General features: G+C 47.5%; 1 protein-coding gene across 4 annotated transcripts in view; it reads left to right on the top strand.

Annotated features, from left to right (window-relative positions):
* Window positions 1–646: 646 nt before the first annotated feature.
* MMEL1 (membrane metalloendopeptidase like 1) overlaps window positions 647–18989 on the top strand; it is a 29448-nt gene continuing 11105 nt past the window's right edge. The window contains exons 1-9 of one of the 4 annotated variants that reach the window (XM_027702142.1): window positions 647–658; window positions 9427–9653; window positions 9792–9955; window positions 16006–16065; window positions 16686–16847; window positions 17254–17334; window positions 17801–17896; window positions 18154–18272; window positions 18873–18938. In XM_027702142.1, coding sequence (XP_027557943.1) covers window positions 9604–9653; window positions 9792–9955; window positions 16006–16065; window positions 16686–16847; window positions 17254–17334; window positions 17801–17896; window positions 18154–18272; window positions 18873–18938 — 798 coding nt within the window. In that variant the 5' untranslated portion in view covers window positions 647–658; window positions 9427–9603. Of the gene's footprint in view, window positions 659–4913; window positions 5161–9189; window positions 9654–9791; window positions 9956–16005; window positions 16066–16685; window positions 16848–17253; window positions 17335–17800; window positions 17897–18153; window positions 18273–18872; window positions 18939–18989 lie in introns of those variants that run through there. The other 3 variants (XM_027702144.1, XM_027702143.1, XM_027702140.1) reach the window with 3 other exon arrangements.

The following is an 18989-nucleotide window of genomic DNA, read 5'->3' as shown; positions in this document are numbered from 1 at the left end:
TCCACTTCTTTCAGGTTGAAGAATCTGGCTAAAAAAACCTGCAGTGATCATTTCTATAAGTTTCTGTAGTGTTATGCTGCAATTCATGGAGATTATGAGCTGCTTCCAACTGCTTTGAGACCCATCCCTCACTCTGTGCATGGTTGAATACTTAAAAAAGGGACTCTATATAATAGAGAGTCTTTAGTGCTTTAGGACATACCCTTATGGCTTGGTGCTGTAAATGTTACAAAACTGTGAAGAATTCCAATGTATTTGTATGAATCAAGGCTAATGTAATCAGGAAGAGAATATGGCCTAACAAACAGTGAAACTGGATACCTCTTTGTAATCCAGCTTGAAGCTACAGTCATCCCAAGGAAAGATTAAATACCTGTAGTTTATTCAACTCAGAGTTCTATAACGACACTAACAAATAATTCTTCTCTCTCCATGAATTTTGTTCCTTTAAAGTATCCTGCAACCTTAAAACACAGAGGACTTTGTTGTGCATCATCACCAGGTAATGAACACTGAAAGAAACCTGAAATCATGGCTCAGAATGCTCCTACACAAACAGCTACCTGCCAGCTTTGCCTCTCTGAAGTATCCAACATTCCTTTTAAGTACAGAAAAGGAAAATCAGATGTGAGAATATTTGCATCACACAGTCAGACGAGTGAAGTTTCCTGACCTCATGCTCTGCAGTCCAGCAGGCAAAGAACAGCTTAGAAATGATGGCAAAGTGTTTGGAATCAACTGTTCAACTGGAAGCTGTTCCTCGAGTTCAGACAGAGCTGAACTTTGAGCTTTTGTGACCTCAAAAGGTTTCATTTCCTCTAAAATCCTCTCGCTCCCGTTAATTTTTTTATTTCACTTGGTTATGTGCTGCCGGGTACTGAGAGAGTCTGAACAATCAGCCAACTTCTGCAACTGCCTTAAAAGCTGACACATCTCCTGGGAATTCATCTTCCTGACTTTCAGGCTGAGCCCTTGTGCTCCCCAGCCCTGGAGCTGTGGGAGTGTGGCCCTGGCTCGGGGCCATCAAACCCAGGGACATTAATGAGCTTCCCCGTGCCCGGGTGAGGACACTGCATCCACTTGCAGAGGCAGATGTTTCACTTTAATGACAGCTAATCCAAAAGCCATTTCTTTTACTATCCTTTCCCTGCAGAAGATGAACTGTGTTATCATGACACTGCTGCTGCATGGAGCTGTTTCCAATTTGCCAGGGCTGCCACCATCAATTTGATGTGTGACATGGAATTATCACTGCCAGGGTGCTCTGGCTTTGGAGCCTCGGCCATTTCAGCTGTGTTTCAGATAAACTGGTCTGTGCTGGAATCTGCTGGCTCAGTTGGCCATTTCTCAGTGGCACCTGAAGAAAAATGACTCCTTATTTAGCAGGCACAGCATCCCAGAGCTGTGGGATTCAGAAGACTCTTTCTCCTCCCGCTCCTGCTCCGTGTTCCAGGAGTGACTTTTTCTGCAGGGTGCCAAGGAATGCTGCAGACCTCACCTGTGTGTGCAACTCTGACACCCCAAGCACAGGAGCATTGGTTTATTTGCTCCCAAAAGTGCTTGGAGGGTGGAAGGCAGGCAGCTGATGTTGGTGTCTGTGGCACTCAGGAGGTGGGGACATACGAGGGCAGGGGAGGAAGGAATTGCCACCCAGATGGCAAGGTTAGAGAACATGGGCCAGTCCCAAGGTGTGGCAGCAGAGAGAGGAAAACAGCCTTGATCACAGTGATGTTATTTTTGGTTTCTCACTGAGAGAGGGACAAAGGCCAGTCCTGGCCCTCCCTGATGTCACAGCCTGGTGCCACCGACCCCGTGGGTGCCACACCTCAGTACAGGTGTGGAACCCACACGTCTGAGGCACTTGTAACTATTTCATTTTCAGTTCTCTTCCCATCCAAAGTTTATCTTGGGCACGTGATGTGTGGCCAAACCCTCCCTGAGGCTCTGGCAAGCCCACCCTGTGCTCCTGACAGCCCCTGAGGACCTGCCCTGTGTGCAGAGCAAACCCTGCCACATCAGCTGTGGCTTTAGGGTTGGCTCACCACCCAACCCAATCATTTTTGTGTCTGTGTGTTCCCTGCACAATCCCAAAAAGCCAGGAGCTGCAGAGAACAAACGAGCACAGGAATTTCCCCGGGGACTGTAAAGGAAATTAAGAGCAGTGTCTGATAATCAGTTTGTGGGGCTCGTTCTGAGCTGTGTCACAGTCGATGAGAAAATGTAGCTGCAAAGCCAGAGGGGGGTTGTAGGAGGGAGCAGGAAGCACAGGAGGATGTTAATGATCCCATTCCAGTCCTTGGTTTCCATTTTGTTGTGCCCCTCAGTTGTGCTTCCCTCTCCAGGTCAGTGCTGCAGATGCCCAGTGCCAGACACCAAACACACCTCACCCAGTGTGAGGGACAGGGACCTGCAGCCACGAGGGAGCCCCGGGTTTGGATCCAGATCAGTAGTGGATGAAATGAAAAACTGACAGGGATTAGTTTTTTCCCACTTAAAATGACCATCTCACCGAGCATCTTGATTGCTTGGAAAGCTCAGATGTCCCATTATGAGACATTCCAACCCTCGTAATACACTCACTGTGTTCTCCAGAACTCCCATTAAAATCCTAAATGATTAGGAACACCTCTGAGTGCCTGTCACGGTGTAGGGTTTGTTCTTTCACTGCAGAGTTTAACAATAGAGACAATTATACCCTGCCATTTTCTTATTTTTTGCAGCCTTGCCAACAGAATTCTTGCAATGTTGTTTCTTTTCTTCTCATGCATCATTTGTCCATTCTTGGGCAATAAAACCTGCTTACTGAAGTAAACAGGTAATTAGCCATCTACGTAAATTGCCCTGTGTCTGCACCATTAATGTGTTTGGATGTTTTAATTGATTGCATTCTCAACTGGTTTGGATGGCTTAAATGCCAGCTAATGCAATCCAATTAAGTCCACTAATAAACCTGACTGATGAACTGCAATATAATCACACATCAAGCAGAGATGTAGAGGAAAATGCCACGGAACTGACAGTTTGGAATAGGCTGTGTCACTTTGAAAGATCCAAATCACTTCTCAACAGGGGAAACTGGGAAAATCAACTCTAACTGGTGCTGGAGTTGGTCTCCAAGACCTGATCCAACACACCCTTTAAGCCAATCTCTCTCCACAGAACATTTTTCACAGAATCACAGAACAGCCCAGGTTGGAAGGGACCTCAAAAAAACCCATGAGCCAAAATCTCGTGGGAAAGAGAGCCCAGATGAGATTACCCAGATCCCTGCCCAGGTAAATCCTGTAAACCTCCAGGGCTGGGGACTCTGCCACTGCTCCAGTGATTGATTATTCTCACTGAATAAAAAAAAATAATTCTTTTTCATGTCAAGATGAAACTTCTCCCAGTGCAACTTGCACCTTTTGCCCCTTGTCTTCCCCGTGCAGCTGGAGAAGCATCAGCTTGATAATTCTCTCTGGGGAGCAGAAATGCAAAGGAAATTTTGGGTGATGTGTGGGCCTCTTGATAATATTATTCAAACAAAACTAAATGAGGCAGCAGGAAGTTAAATAAACTCATACTGGGATATGATGTGAACTTCTACCAGTGCCCCACAAGCAACTTGCTTGAAGATGGTGCAGTGTCTTTGTGTCAGCTCCGGGGGTCTCTTTCTAAGCCCAAAACAGAAGTTGGGGATTTAATGGAGAAATCTGTGTGAAATTCTCTGCTCTGTTCTGCCAGATGCCAGACAAGACATAATAGCTCCTCTGGCATCAATGCCTATTAATCTAATCTTGACTTTGATTCTCTGTGTGACTCCCTTTCATCTGTAAAATGGGGATAATGCTCTCTTTCAGACGCTTGTCAGCCCCCCTCAGCTCTGGGTACAGAGTGCTTTGAAGTTGACATTATTTGTACATTTTACAGGATTGTGACAGAGCTGCAGATTGTCCCCAGCCCCTGTCGCAGTGGGGGCTGCTGGTGAAGGTCACCCCCTGCCCTGTGCCCTCACCCACTCGTGTGTCTGGGCAGCTGCCCCTGGCACAGACCCTGGGCAGGGACCAGGGAACATCCCACACACCCACAGCTCTGCTCTGCTGACAGTGGCAGGGGTTAGGGAATAATAAAGACATTCAGACACCTTGGACAGGCAGGGCCCTGCCTCTCTGAGCCCCAGAGCCTCTGCTGTGCAAGGAACACACACATCCCTGAGCTCCCAGTGCTGCACAGAGGGAACCACACACCCCCCAACCAGTCCCTGATGGGAAACCCCAACCACAGAGGGGCACCTGGAATCCAAACCCCTCTCTGCTGGGCAGCCAGGTCCCTCCCTGCACCTCCAGACCCAGCACCCACTCCTAATCCCAACTTCCAGGAGTCATGGCCACAGACTAAAACGCAACAATATCTTTCCTGGGAAACAGGAATTCTTTCTGTCATTTTAAAGGACCTAAACAGTGCATTTAATGGAACAGCTAAAACTTCTAGGTGCTCAGTCAGTGAAAACAAAGTAAAATATCTTCATTTTGTTTGTAATCTGTCTTCCTGCACAGCAAAATAAAGCAAAAATACACCCTTTAAGTCACGGGTATATCATTGTAAAGCATTGTGTTATTAAGAACGTAATTGCAATACTCATCACTGCACTGAAAGGAGACACTGCATTCCAGAAGTCTTCCTGCCATAGATACCTGAAAAACCTCTTGGGGAGAAAAATAAAGCACATGGTGGAAAATTTGGAGGACTTTCCTAAGGATTAATTGCTGTAATAGAAGAGACTTTGCTAATGCTAATAAGCAATAAATGCTAATAAGCCAGGAAATCACCATGTCCACTTAAAGGCAGCAGGGCTTGTGCCTGATACACAACCTGTTTTCCAGTCTGGATACAAAATCAAGTGATTTCCAATATGGAAAGGGTTAATCTCCCTGAGAAGCCTCAGCATTTAATTCATTGGGCATTGGAAGCCACCTGTGTGTGAGTGAGTGTTCAAGGGAAAGAGAGGGAGATTCAGGCACAGCACTTTGCAATTCCACCACTGGTAGAGGCATCAATGCTGAGAACATGAATAAGCATTTATTTCTGGCTGCCAGAAAGCACAAACACCTCAATTCCACCCCAGAAACTCCAGGAGCCACCTGAGCTCTGCGGCTGAGAGACACCCTCCACCAGAGCAAGGTAAGACACCTTCCCCTTTTTCCTGCAAAGTGCATGAATTCAGAAACTCAGGGCAGAAATCCTGGCTTACCTTGCACACCCAACAGCACTAACATCTGCTGCTTTTTTTTGCTCTGATGATGTTCCAAAGATGCTCATCTTTAAAGGGAGGGTGAAATGAGAGTTTTGAAACATCACCTAAACTTCCAGGTTTTCCCAGTTCTAACCTGTTTCAGCTGTGCCTCCACCAGGGCTTATTTCCCCCACGCACAGCTGGGAGCCAACCAGCTCCAAGAAGATATTTCAGTGCTGGGTTTTATTTCTTTTATGCTGCTTGACAGATGACAGGGTTACACCGGCTCCCAAAGACAGACCCATTATGTCTGAGCACAATGAGTTATCCTCTGTGCTCGGCAGCCCTGCTCCAATAAATCACAGGGAACATCCAGCCATTGTCTTGGAGCCAGGCGTGGGGCTGATTTACTGGGGCTGGGCTGTTTGCTTGGGCTTTTTGTTTTAATGTCACCCCAGAGCTTCAGATTTTCTCCCGTGTTTAAGGTAAATGCACATACCAGACTCATTTAAATCTGACTATGGAATAGTGACACTGCTCTGGTTCCTGAACAAAACCAGGGGTGCTGAGAGTGAATCTGACCATGTGTTATAAATCCTGGTTCAGGTGAGTTTTCCTATTTAGATTAATTCATATAAGCAGAAGAAATACACCTTTGTGTAACCTGAACATTGAAATAGAGATCATGACAGATTAGAGCTCTTCCACACCCGTGGTTCTTTATTGTACTAAAACCAAACAAGTAAACAATAAAAGAGGTTTTGAGCAGTCTCTGAGGAGTTTCAGAGCTGCTCTCAGTCCCTCGCCTCTCACACTCACTGGTCATCTGGAACCTGCAGTTCACATGGAAGTGATTGCAGAGCTGGTTTTGCACTTCCCCTGACACAGGACTGCCTAAACCCCATTTATAGGGGACTTTTTTTGCACAGGCAAAGGGTTCAGGGCAAACTACAAGCCCTGACATGCAGAGGTGTGTGATTTCCCCTCACATCTCCGTGTGGATCAGCCTGTAAGGAGGGTAACACAGAGAGATGGAGACCTTGTTTCCATGGGAACAACACTTAAGACACATCACACTGAAGATGCTGCCACGTCCTTTGGCTGCTTTAGGACACTGAGCTGTTGGTACCTTTGATGGAGTGTTCAATCCCTGCAGGAGAAGCCCAGAGCTCTGGCTGGGAAATCACTGCCCTGCTGGGCATCCCTGGATTTCTGGGAGCATCCAGGGAGCAGCAGCCACAGGGTCAGCTGTTCCAGCTGTTCAGATGACCCAGAACATTCAATTACATCAACACTAAGACTAAAGACTGTGCAAAACCTCTGGATGGCAGGGAACTAAATGAGGTAATGTATCCTCATGGACAAATATCAGATACATATATTATAAGAATATTGGGTGATATATCCTCATAAGCACAGAGCTTTTGAGGCCCAACCTCTGATGGTAAAGCAAACATGCAGAGGAAGAAAAATGAACAGCTTTTCACAATTTTTATCTCCAGAATCAATTCCTTCTAAAGGAAGAGTTGCAGGTCAACTTGACACTGTGGAACTAAGACACAACAGCCAAATTCCTGAGCAAGGTAATATTATCCTTGACTACTATCTCCTCCCAGTGCAGTGTCCCAGGTATAGCCATGGTTATTCCAGATTCTCCAGGGGAAATATGAAAAGAAAAATATTCAAATACAGCCTCCCAGGCAAGTGAGGCACCAGCTCAGCTTTTTGCTGTCCAGGGCTGGAACACTTTGACCTTAAACTCCTCCAAGACTTGAGAATTTTTCCCAAGGAGAAAAGCATTGCATAAAACTGCAGAGCAGCTCCCTGTCTGTCTTCAGGAACCACAGTAGTTCTGTGTGCCTGGGGAAGCCTTATGGCTGAGGAAGCACCTTTTTAGTGAATATTCATATGTGGAGTCCTAAAGTTCACAGTGAACACATCCTAAAAGCAGGCAGTCATCCAGCTTGGCTGCTCCAGCCCCATCCCTCCAGGATCCAAGTGTAAAAGTCTCTGATTTGAGGCTTTTTCCAAACTGTAACTGAGAGCTCTTTACACATCCAAATTCCAGTAACAGGAGAAGCTCCTTCACAAAGTTACAAAGTAAGCAAAAAGGGAAAAATCCTTTCAAAGCAGCCCAACCCAAACAGCAAACGCCTCATTGCTTCATATGTTTTGAGTCCACACTGCTTTGGAGAAAGAGGACGTTTTCCGAGGACGTTTTCCAAGAACTGAAAACCCCCCACTGTTCCTCAATTTCTGCAAGAAAAATTCCCCAGATCAGTGTTCACCTTCTCTGTACTGCAAGAGAGATGATGCTTTTTAAGCTGCTTGGTAAAATCAGGGGCTGATGGACTGTGGAGTTGACCAGCAGGTGAGAGACCAGCACGTGAAAATTCCTGCAGGCAGTGATTCAATGGGGAATAATTCAGCTGAATGTGAGATTTAGGGAAAAGTAAATAACAAAACAACCCCATTCCACTTTGCAGCATCAAGTCTCCTTTGCCACACAGGCTACAAGGTGATGCTGAGAGTGTCAGAAACCAAACTAGGTCTGTCCCCTTGGAAGCAGGGAGCAGAACAGGGACCTTGCTGCATGCCAAGATGATGGATTGCCCTATTTCAGTGACCACACAAAGTTGCTCAGGACAATCAAAATTAATGATTCTCCAAATATGTCCTTTACAGTTGCTGCTGCTTCTTCTCACACAGAAGGGTTGTTTTTGTTTGGGTTTTTTTGTTTGGGTTGGTGGGGTTTTTTTTTACTTCCTTACAGCCCAGCAGTAGGAATAAGGCTCTTGGATTCTTGGCATCTTGACTCTGCAACTCCAAAATGGGGAAAATAATACCCTGCAGTATCTTATAGCCATAGTACAAGAATAACTACCTTAAATCTCAAAAAATAACTGCATTAAACCCTGAGACACCTGCAGTGCTGTGGGCTTCAACCAGGAGGACCCTCCCCAGAGCCACCCTAGTTACAAGGTACCAGCAAAACTGCTCAGCAGTGAGGAACACTCACATACAGAGGAAACTAGTCTTTTTTAATTGTAGAACTTTCTGCAAACAGAAATGAGGGATGATTGAAATCTTCATTAAATGCATAGTTTTGTCCCCAGGAGCGACCCTGCCTTCTGCAGCTTTTTCTCCCATATGGACACCCGGGATCTGCACGTGCCTTTCAGATCCCTGTGTTCTCATCCTCCTCCTCAGCTGGTGGGATGAGAAGAGCTGCCTTCACACTCGACAGAAGCCTGAGATAACATGACTCTGAGGAAAAAAAAAAAGGCAAATTCTCGCAGGGATTTTGAGGCAGAACCCTGACTGGGAGAGGAGACTTGGACTCCTGGCAGAAGAAACTGGTGTTCATTGTTTCCTACCCTTGGAACACTGTGTGTACATTCCCAAACCAGGGCTGCCACAAAGGAATCCCTGCTCTGCCCTCGGCACCTCCTCCCGAGCACACACGGGACTGGGAGCGCAGGTCGGGAGAGGCACAACCTGACCATTTATCCCCTGTGAACTCCGGCAGCTCGGTGACAAACCCCCCAGACACCGACCTGCTTCTGCCTCACTCCAGAGCCGGTTCTGGGGAAGAACAAAACCAACCCCCAGGGGAATCACATGCCTTCCCTGCCCTTTCATCTTTCCCAGTTGTAACCAGCCGGATTCCCCAGCAGCAGCGTAAGGGACCAGGGTGTACAAGGGACCAGCCCATAAATCCCGTTCCCAAACCCGAGCCGTTCCCACACATCACAGCCCAAAGCCGCGGCCGCTCTGCAGCCGGAGGGGTTCGGTGGGTTGCCCCCTCCCCTGTGGCACTCCAGGGATCGCAGGGATTTGCGGGAAGCCGGGGGGACTCTCGGGAGAAGCCGCAGTAGCTCCAGCCCCGCTCCGCTCCAACCCCTCCTCCCGCGGCTGCCCGGGGTTGGGATTTTTCCCATTTCCCTGGAGCCGGGAAGGGCGCAGGGCTGAGCTCCCGGCTCCGAGCATGGCTCGGGGGGCTCCGAGGGGCTGCCGGGCACAGCCTCCTGCACAGCCGGGAGCCCACGCGTGTCCCGGGAGCTTCCCACCCTCCAGACCCTCCGCCCGCGCCGGGGACCCCGCTCGGAGGCACCGGGAAGGATCCCGGGGTGGATTCCCCGGCTGGTGACGGACCTGCCCGGAGCCACGGAAGGAATTCCTCACAACAGCAGAGAGATTTCCAAAGTGGGGAGTGGAAGGCGGCAGTTTTCCCCCCTCCTTCCCCGCTCGGGAGAAAGGAGCTGCCCAACCTGGTCATGAGACTCTTCCACACTTCCCAAAGAGGCTCCTGAAGTTCTGGCGCTGCACCACTGGGAGCCCGGGGCAGCCAGTCCAGCGCAGCCCCGCCGAGGGCACACACAGCCCGGGAGATGGAGAATGAGGTTGGCAAATCTGTGGACAATCAAATGGACAAATACATGTAATAATTTGGAACTTTCCTCTCTCCCTTCGCTTTTGTTCTGCTTCCTTTTCCTCCCTGCTTTCTCCCGCTTTTACCCTCGCGCTGACTTAGCTGTGCCGTTAATTCTTTTTTTTTACCCTCCCCTTCCCGATTTAGAGTTACAATAATGGGGAAATCAGAAAGCCAAATGGATATTGTGGAAAAATCAACGAAATCTGGGAAGAAGCCCTGGAGCTTCGTGGCGCTGGGTCTGTCTGTCCTGCTGCTCCTCATGACTTGTGCCGCCGTCGCCCTGGTGATCCTCTATGCCAGCAGCAGAGGTAAGAACCTGGCAATGATTCTCCTTTTCCCTCTGCAAACAGCATACAAGTCTTTTTTTTTTTTTCCTTCGGAGATAAGTGAAAATAAAATTCCGGGGGGGACAGTGAAGTCACCTCTGGGAGGGATGTGGCTGCCTCTGCCTTGTTCCCAGCTTGTGCATAGAGATTGTGTTGGATTTTACTTAATTTTTAAATTATGTGATGTAAGATTCTGTGTTTTCAATGAATTCCATGCATTTTGTTGAATTCAGCATTGTTTTGAGAAAGATGCTGCGCTGTTTCAGGGGCAGGGTGTGTGTCTGTGTGTAAGGATTGATAGTTCCTTATTTTATAGAAGCACAGGACAAGATTCATCGTTGTCAGGATTTTTAAAGGAGCAGCTGCTTTAAAACACTTTTTAAAACAATCTCTCTAAAGGGGAGATTGCTTATTACAATGTGAAAGCTTTAAAAACAATGCCACTTTCTGCTGAGGAAAGAAGAGACTTTTTAAATATTCCACCAGGCAGTTGGATCTCTGAGTGTGATCTGGTTCAGTGACTTTAGTGCAAACATCTTTCTGTCATTGAGGACCTTATTTTGAGGTGTTCTGCCTGAATATTTCAGCTGCAGAGCACACGAACTAAAGCTGAAGTTTTTTCCCACCAGCTCACCTGCTTTAAAATCCCGTGAAGCATCAACTGACTGGGAGCAGCACTGCCCTGTGTTTGTCATTCCCATTAAACCTCTTGGATTCACATCTCTGCTAAAACACTGGAGAACAGAACTAGAGCAGGAATAGCAAACCTGGAGCAAGGCACTGCTGTGTCCTTCCCCTGTCCCTGCATCCCCTGCTGCAGGGGAACTGCATTTTCAGCACTTGTAAGGGAAACACTGCACAATTCTGGGCAAGAACTCCTGGGAAAAGCCTTTTTATTGTTCGCTCCTTTTGCTACCAGCAGTTGAATGTCAGGTGAAATCTGAGTGTTTGGTATTCGTGAAGTTCATCAGGAAGTTTGTTCTACAGGCTCAGGAGATGGGAGGAAAGAAACTCCCCAGGGAAAGGTACTAGAGGAGGAGTTTCTGTATCAAATATTGAGTTATGCAGGGTTTTGCTGCCTGAATAATTCAGGTGTTAATATTTGGTCACACATTGGTCTCACCCAAACCCACGGGGGGAGGCAGTGCTAACTATGTTTGTTTGCTGGAAAGCTTCTCTGGGAGAAAACAAGCCTAAAATGTAAATATTTTGCATTCTTGTATCGCCGGTTAAACTCTCCCTGGAGGTGTTTCCCAGATTCAGACATTCCTGGGCAGCAGGAGTGCAGGCACTGCAGAGCTGATGTGCTGCCTGTCCTGGTTCCTCCCAGCTGGACGGAGGGGGTTTGATCCAGAGCCCCTTTGTGCCTCTGCTCCCCCTGAGCACACACAGCTCATCTCCTGCTCCAGGGGACACCCCGGGGTGGGCACACCCTGGAGCAGCCACGAGCTTTAGGAAATTCCAGGTAGGAATCGAACAGCAGAAATCTCACCTTTTTAGTGGATGTCTGCGTGCCCTGTTTGGGTCCAAAGCAGGGGCAGAAAGAGCTCTTCAGGCTGTTCCTGCAGGAGAAACATTTGTCTTTTTGTCTGGAAAAGTTTTGTCCCAGTGCTCCCCTTGGCCCTGTTTTGCTGTCACCCCCGGGGCCATTCCCAAAGCTCAGCCAAGAGCCTGAAGTCTCAGACTCACCAGGGGAAAAGCACTTATGGCTCAAAGCTGTGCAACATGAATCCCACACAGCAACAGGAAAAAAAACAGTGTAGCTGAGAAGCTTTCATGTGGTAGAACCCAGAGTGTTATCCTGGGGTTGCTCTGTTTCTAATTTCACTCAAATGTCGATTTTGAGGTGAGAATGGGACACTGGATTGTTCACTAAGAGCAGGTTCAGATCTGCCACTTCATCTCTGTACATCCCTGATCATGCTGGCACTACCCAGCCTCTCACAAAGAATTCTGTTTAGCTAGTAAGTAGAAATTAAATGAGAAAATTAAATTAGAAAGATAGAAGGATTACCTGTCCTGCCTTACATTGTCTCTTTTTTTCATACAGAAAGGCATATATAGGCTTTGTGGTTCGGGAAGACTATTTCTGTTCTGCTTGCACAGAGCTCACAGAGGAGCATTGTGGTGCATGAAACAGGCCCCTGGGTACAGCAGTAATTCCTGTAGTTCTGTTAAAGCTGACTGGGATTTTTATCTCTATTCCCAGCCAACACAAACACTGGAGCTCTCACAGCAGTGCAGTTGTACAGTCCTGGAGGCAGCCTGGGGATGCTCGACATCCAGGGAAGTTTTCATGCCCAAAAAAACTCATCTAAACAAGCTAAAGGAAAATACAGGAAGAATAGGGTAATATTTGGGTGATCACAGCAAGGGAAGCAGACAGGACTGAAGTCACTGGGTTTGGACCTGAACACTCCACGCTCTCAGTCTTTCCATCACACCCACACGTTCAGCTCTGGGCCTTTCCACAGCTCCCTCCCAGCTCCCTTCCACAAATATTTACCAAACCCCAGATCTCAGCACTTGTTGGAAAGGTTACAGTCTGAAGAACATTTCAACACTTATTGTAGCTGCCACATCAAATCAGTCAGCAGCTTCTTCAGGCAACTTAGTTACCAACCACTTCCATCCTCACCCAACTGCTGGTCCCGTAATGTCTTGTTTCACTGACATTTTATTCACTTTCTGGCTTCCAAGTTCCCTCCTCAGAAGCCAGACTCACAGATATTTATTTCTGTGTGTCTGCATCCCTTCAGCTTGTCCCTACTGGCTGTTGGGAAGCTCAAGGTCACGCTCTGCTCTGTCCTCTTAGGTTATGAACAGAGAAGAATCCAACCCTTGGTCTGAGCGACACCTCGCCCTCAGGGTTTCCAAGAAACCACATTTTCCTCCTGTATTTTCTATGCTGTGAATGTGGGTTTTGCACACTTGAATAACAGATTTACACAAACCTGCTGACCAGGAGCAGTATCTGAACTGGCCACTGGCACTGTGGGAGGGGGCTGTGGCTGAGCTCTGCTCCTCTCCTGCACTGATGCCCGGATGAATGCTCGTTAATTAAAAGCAGCTACTCAGAGCAGATGGGGAATTTAAAGAAGTGGCAGCTAACACACAAGTCATGGTGATATTTGGGTGGCAAGACCCTTCTCAGTCAAGGTCAGATGGAGCTCCATGGGTGTGGAGCACTGCTGTGGGGTGACAGGGCTGCAATGGGGCAAACACTCTTTTTGAGTCTCACACCAAATCCTGGCTCAGCCCTGCCTGTAGGTGAGAAATCCTAAGGAAGGTGGAATAAAACCAAACACTTGTGTTCTGGGCTCCGTTTGAAGACCCTGACACCCAGTACAGATCACCCTCCTCGACAGAGAAAACCTGAGCTTGGCAATTGTGTTGTTTGCTGCAAAAAATCCGCTGGTTTAACAGCAAAAAGAGCAGGTTGCAGTGCCAAGAGCACTTCTGCAGAGGAGTTCTGGGGAACAGGGAAGGTGCTGGGAGGTAAAGCTCCCACATGGTGACAACTGTGGCTCTAATTGTTCCCGTGTGTGCCATCCCCAGCCATCTGTGCTCCTCCAAACGTGCTGTGGGGAAACACTAAACACAAGCTGTGAGCTCCAGAGCCCCACACAGCGATTTGCTTTGCCTTTGTTGTCTGACAGGGAGCTTCAGTCAGGCTGTGAAAAGCAACTTGTACTTAAAAAAAAAAAAAAAAGAAAATTGCCCTTCCAAAGCTGAGCTGCCAAAGGGGCCTGCAGGGCTCCACACGTCTCAGGAGTCATCCTCACCTCCTGCTGCTGGCCAGGGAATGTGACAGGGCTTGGTGGCTTCTTGTAAAGGCAAATTAAGACAATAAAATTCTCCACAGTGAGCCCAGGGGGGTCTGAAGCCTGTCCCAGCTCTGCCATCTCTCAGGTGAGCCGTTCACCTCCAAGGGAGCATCTGGAGTTGCTTCATTTCCCTCATTTTCTTCCATTTGCAGCAGTCCCACAGCCAAGGTCGTTTTGTTTGGCTCCATTAAAGCTTATTTTCCCTGATCAATTCTCTGATGATGCTGTATCAGACTGAAAGGGATGTCAGAGCAGGAGGTTCTGTGTCACTGTAACTCAACCTGTCAGCAACATCTGACCAGGGAGAAAAACACAGAGAATTACCTGTATTTGTACTGAAAAGTCGGGCTCTTGTTTCAGCAGAGGGCTCTGACAAAATGAGGTGCAGAGCAGCCTGGCTGAGGCTGCAGGAGGTGCACTTTTATGTTTGATTGCAGCTTTTTGAAGGTGCAGGTGGCAGAGGCTCAGTGGAGTGAGCAAAGACCTGACAAACCCCCTGCAAAGCCAAACAGGGCAGTGCTGGTCACCCCTCACAGGTCAGGTGGGGTCTGTGTCAGGAAAGGTACTGAGGAATAAAGGACATCATTGAGAGAAGGACAAAGGAGACACTTTCCAAGCCCCTCACCAGCTGTTCCTCCTGATCTGGTTTCGTGGCAGAGTTTCAGAGCCCTGAGTGTCCAAACCAGTCCCGGCTCCCCTGGTTACCCAGCTCAGTTACAGCTTCCCAGTCCCCAGGGCTTTGGGAAGGGGGGAACCTGAGCCTTGTTCAAAGCAGTTGGGTTCCAGAAACTGGAGTTAGATGTTGTCAGGTTATACCAAAGAGAGGAGCTTTGACTAAAAAAAAAAAAAAATATAAAAGAAAAAAGGCTTCACTTGAGTCCTGCCTGGTCCCTGAGAAACAATGAGAAGCACAGCATTCTTGTAGAACAGGTATTTCTGTCTCACCTCTGCTATTGCTCCTTTACAGAGAATTTCCCTCTGCCTTTGAAATGCTCATTTCTCTCAAAACTCTTGTATTTTTTTTCCCTTGAAAATACCCTGGGCTTTTAGGTTAGATTTTGCTAATTGTTTAATTAATAGAGAATTTAGGAAACTCAAAAAATTGTTCTTAGCTTCATCCAGCACAAAACAAACCTCAAACCCCTGACAGAAACACCCAAAAAAAAAAAGATAAACCATCTCTGTGAAGCTTCACATTTTTACCCGTATTTTGCTCATCCCATGTTGAGGTTGCCAGACCCCAACCACCAGACACAGAGTTATTCTCATGCAGATGTGCTCAGCTGGGCCCCCAGCGCAGTGGGGGCTTTTTGTGTGGCTCCCACTGATGAACTTCAAAGCCCTCTTTTCTCCCCCACTGTTTCATTTCTCTCTGAATTACTGTAATCTTGTTTGCTCTCATGTAAAGCACTTGCTTTCATTGACAGGAATTTTCTAGTAACTCTTTAGTGCAAACATCCCAGTGCAAGGATCAAAAAAGGAGTTTAAAAAGTGTCTAATCCTGTTGGAAAATACCAACTTTTGTTTTCCAGTGTGGAACCAAGTAATTGTCTGTTTAACACAAGTGGATACCGAGCTGGTCCAGTTTCACAAATTGGAAATGAAGCCATTAGAATTCATTTCCTTCTCCCAGGGCCAAGGCCACTCCTCAGTCTGGGGGGCTCAGATACCCCAGACACAAGTCTGTCACTCCTGCACTCCCCAGCACATACACACTTCAAGGAATAAAAATCATTTCTTTTTCCTAATTTGATCTTGGTGGCTTAGAGCAGTGGGAAAGCAGGAATGCAGCTCTGGGCTTTTCACCCCCTGTTTAAATCTCTTGGTCACAGTGACTTTGAAGATCATGAGGCAGCTCAGATGCTCAGAGCATCTCAACAGATTGCCTGGAAAGGGATCTCGTAGTTTGAGTTTGCATCAGAAAGTCTGTGGAGGCAGCAGGTAGGAAAAAATGGTCTCATTCTCCGTCCAGGAGAGTTAAAACTCACTGTCAATGCTGTTGTAATGCTGCTGCCAATAAATTTTCCTCATAAATCTCCAGATAAAAGATTTCTTTGCAGTTGTCATTCAATGTCCTTGGCACTGATGTTCACTGACTCCAAACCAACAGAGCTGTCACAGGCTGGGCTCTGGCAGAGTGACCTTGGTGACAATTCCCTTCCTAAACAACTAATTCCATGTCCTTTCTCACTCCTCTCCCTGCAGGAACTCGCTATGGCACCAACTCAGGCAACATCTGCACCACCCCCGGCTGTGTCACGGCAGGTAAGGGGGGCCCTGGGAGGGATTATTGCACATTTATGTGCTGGTGCTGAACCTGAATAAAAGGTAATTCAGGCTTTAAGGCTGAAGAAGTTGAAAAGGAACGAGATTTCCCCTTGGCCAAGGGGTATCATCCATAAGGAAGCAGAACAGGAATATTGCCAGTGTGGCCAAGAGGCCTCTGGCCTGAGCCACAGGGACATGGACTGGCCAACAGTCTGTGCCTTGGGATGGTAAGAATCCCTTTGGAATGAATTTTCTCTGTGAGTGCATTCTATGCATGGGGTGTTCACCTTCTTGTTTTTGGCATCTACACCTCAGGAGAGGTGACACTCCAGCAGGGATGTTCCCAATTCCCCCCTGGAGCACTGGTTTCTTAGGCAGGTACCTGAGCTGGAGCACAGGGGAGCCCTGGGCAGCACCCCCATGCCTGCAGGGCACTGTGCTCTGGGAGAGCTGTTCTGCCACTCAGGGGCTCCCAGGCATTTTTAAGCAGAAAATAGGATCCTTCAAGTCCCAACACATGGGAATGAGTCTTGCCAAGCAGCTCCTTGACAGGCTTTGGTGGTGCCAGAGATCTCTGGGCAGCCTGTGGGATTCAGCTCTCCACCTTTGGTACCCAGCTGCCAGAATAATCCAGAACATGGACCCTGCAGCTGACCCGTGCCAGGATTTCTACCAGTACGCCTGTGGGGGCTGGCTGAGCAGACATGTCATCCCAGAGACCAGCTCCAGGTACAGCATCTTCGACATCCTGAGGGACGAGCTGGAGATCATCCTGAAAGGTGGGAACGAGGCTACTCCATCCTCACACACTCTTGTCTGGTGTTATTGGCTACACGTCACTCAGAGAAATAACCCTGCAGAGAGAAGTGTGGATTGTGATTTTTTTCTCTCTGGTCCTTTAATTTCTACATGCCTTGCTACCCCCATTTTGTAGGAACATCCTGTTCCCACTAAAAATCAGCCGTAGGTGATTTGGTACTAACCTCAAAAGGAGCAGGACGAGCCTGCACATCCCTCCTCCTGACACTTTTGCCATTAATAGCTACTCTAAAGGGCTCTCCAGTCTCACAGTAATTGCAGGCTACAGAAACAAGTGCTTATCATAGCCCTGAATTCTCAGGGATGTCTGTGAAATGATCAAAGCTCTCCAGGGCACAAATCTCATGGCAATGGTTCCTTCCCCAGGTGTGCTGGAGACTTCAGATCCAGGGGACAGAGAGGCATTTCAGAAAGCTAAAATCCTTTACAGGTCGTGCATGAATGAGAGTGAGTCTCTTCTTGTTCCATTGGTTCCTGTGTTCAATATTAAGTGTTCAGAAGCACCAGTGTTCTGTTCAGTCCAGCCAATACCTGTCTAATCAGGGTGGACCTGCCTGGAGAGCTCATCTCCAGATGGGTGAAGATGCCTGGGTGCATCACTAAGGCCTGATGTGCACATTTGGGACGGGGAAAGGATGGAGGTTGGGTACCTGCCCCTGGGGTGGGAGCAAAACCTTCCCCTCAGAGTGCACAAACCTGTCCCAGTTCATCCTTCCCAAACCAGCCCAGTAAAAGGCAGCACTGGAGCCTCAGGAGTGTTTTCATTGCTTTTCTGAAGGCTGGTGCAGGGGACAGGTGGTTTCACGGTGTCTCTTATTTTGGACTGTGACAAATTCAGTTTCAGATTTAAACTGTCAGGCCCATTACCTGTTTTTCTGTGAAAACAACACAGCATTTGTCTTTCCTCTCTCAGGCCTTATAGAGCAACGAGATTCTTTGCCTCTGCTGGAGGCCTTAAGGATGGTTGGAGACTGGCCAGTGGCCTCTGCAGACTGGAATAAGACCAAAGGTAATGCTGGGCCTGAAAGGGTTCAAAGATGTGCAGTCAGAATCATTTCCTGCACTAGGGAGGCCACTGTCACTGAATTAAATCCCCCATTTTCACTTTTTCTTCATCAGCAAGACTCAGGGGGTCACACATATTTAACACACATATATATATATATAAAATTAGATCTAAACAATTTTAGCACAGCAAACTCTACAACTTCAATCAGCCCTGACACAGGTGGATAAACGGTGTTTGTTCTCCCTTTTATCCCCCAGAGCCAAGCTGGAGCATGGAAGAAAAACTGTCCATAATGAACTCCAGGTTTAACAAACGTGTCCTCATCGACATGTTCGTGTGGAACGACGACCGGGACTCCAGCAGGCACATCATCTACGTGAGCCAACAATTACAGGGCATTATTTATATCCCAGAATCACACTGGAGAGTTGTTCACACTGCAGTGACAGACCTGTCTCAAAGACATATTGGGAAAGGGTTTATGGCAGCTTTTTTTTTTTTTTTTTTAGTAAAAGAAATAAAAATCAATGGAACTTCGCTGATTTACAGCGTTTAAGGGCTGTAAATCCTTGTGACTTACAAAATGATAGTGAGGTTTAACATACAGCAGGAAACCATGGGTCTAAAATATGTAAATAATGTTTCAGAGTTTGCTCATGCAGCAAGTCCAGCCCTCAAGTCAAGTAACTCAGAAAAGTTGCCCAAATCTATTCTTGGATCTCAATGGTGACTGAAAGATTTTGCTCAGTAACTCACACTAAGATCCATTCTGTCCTTACCCAAAAATCCAGAGACCAAAGTTGTGCCTTCCATCTCCCCCCAGTCCTTGGAGAGCTGAAGTTCTCTGGCTGTTTGGCTGCAGTGTCATTCCAGCACTGGAAGGATGGAACAGCATTTTCATGTTGCCGCTCAAGGATTCCTTTGGACAACCCCAGTTCCTGTTCATCACTAACCAGAGAAATGTGTTTTCCTCCAGATTGACCAGCCAAGCTTGGGAATGCCATCCAGGGATTACTACTTCAATGGGGGCAACTATCAAAGGGTGAGTGTTCCTTGTAATTTATTTACCATGTGCCACTAAAACAACTTTATT

Source organism: Neopelma chrysocephalum, unplaced genomic scaffold (genome assembly GCF_003984885.1).
Source record: "Neopelma chrysocephalum unplaced genomic scaffold, ASM398488v2 Primary Assembly neopelma1_180, whole genome shotgun sequence".
Classification (NCBI taxonomy): domain Eukaryota; kingdom Metazoa; phylum Chordata; class Aves; order Passeriformes; family Pipridae; genus Neopelma; species Neopelma chrysocephalum.
This window is presented reverse-complemented; position numbering and strand designations above follow the sequence as displayed.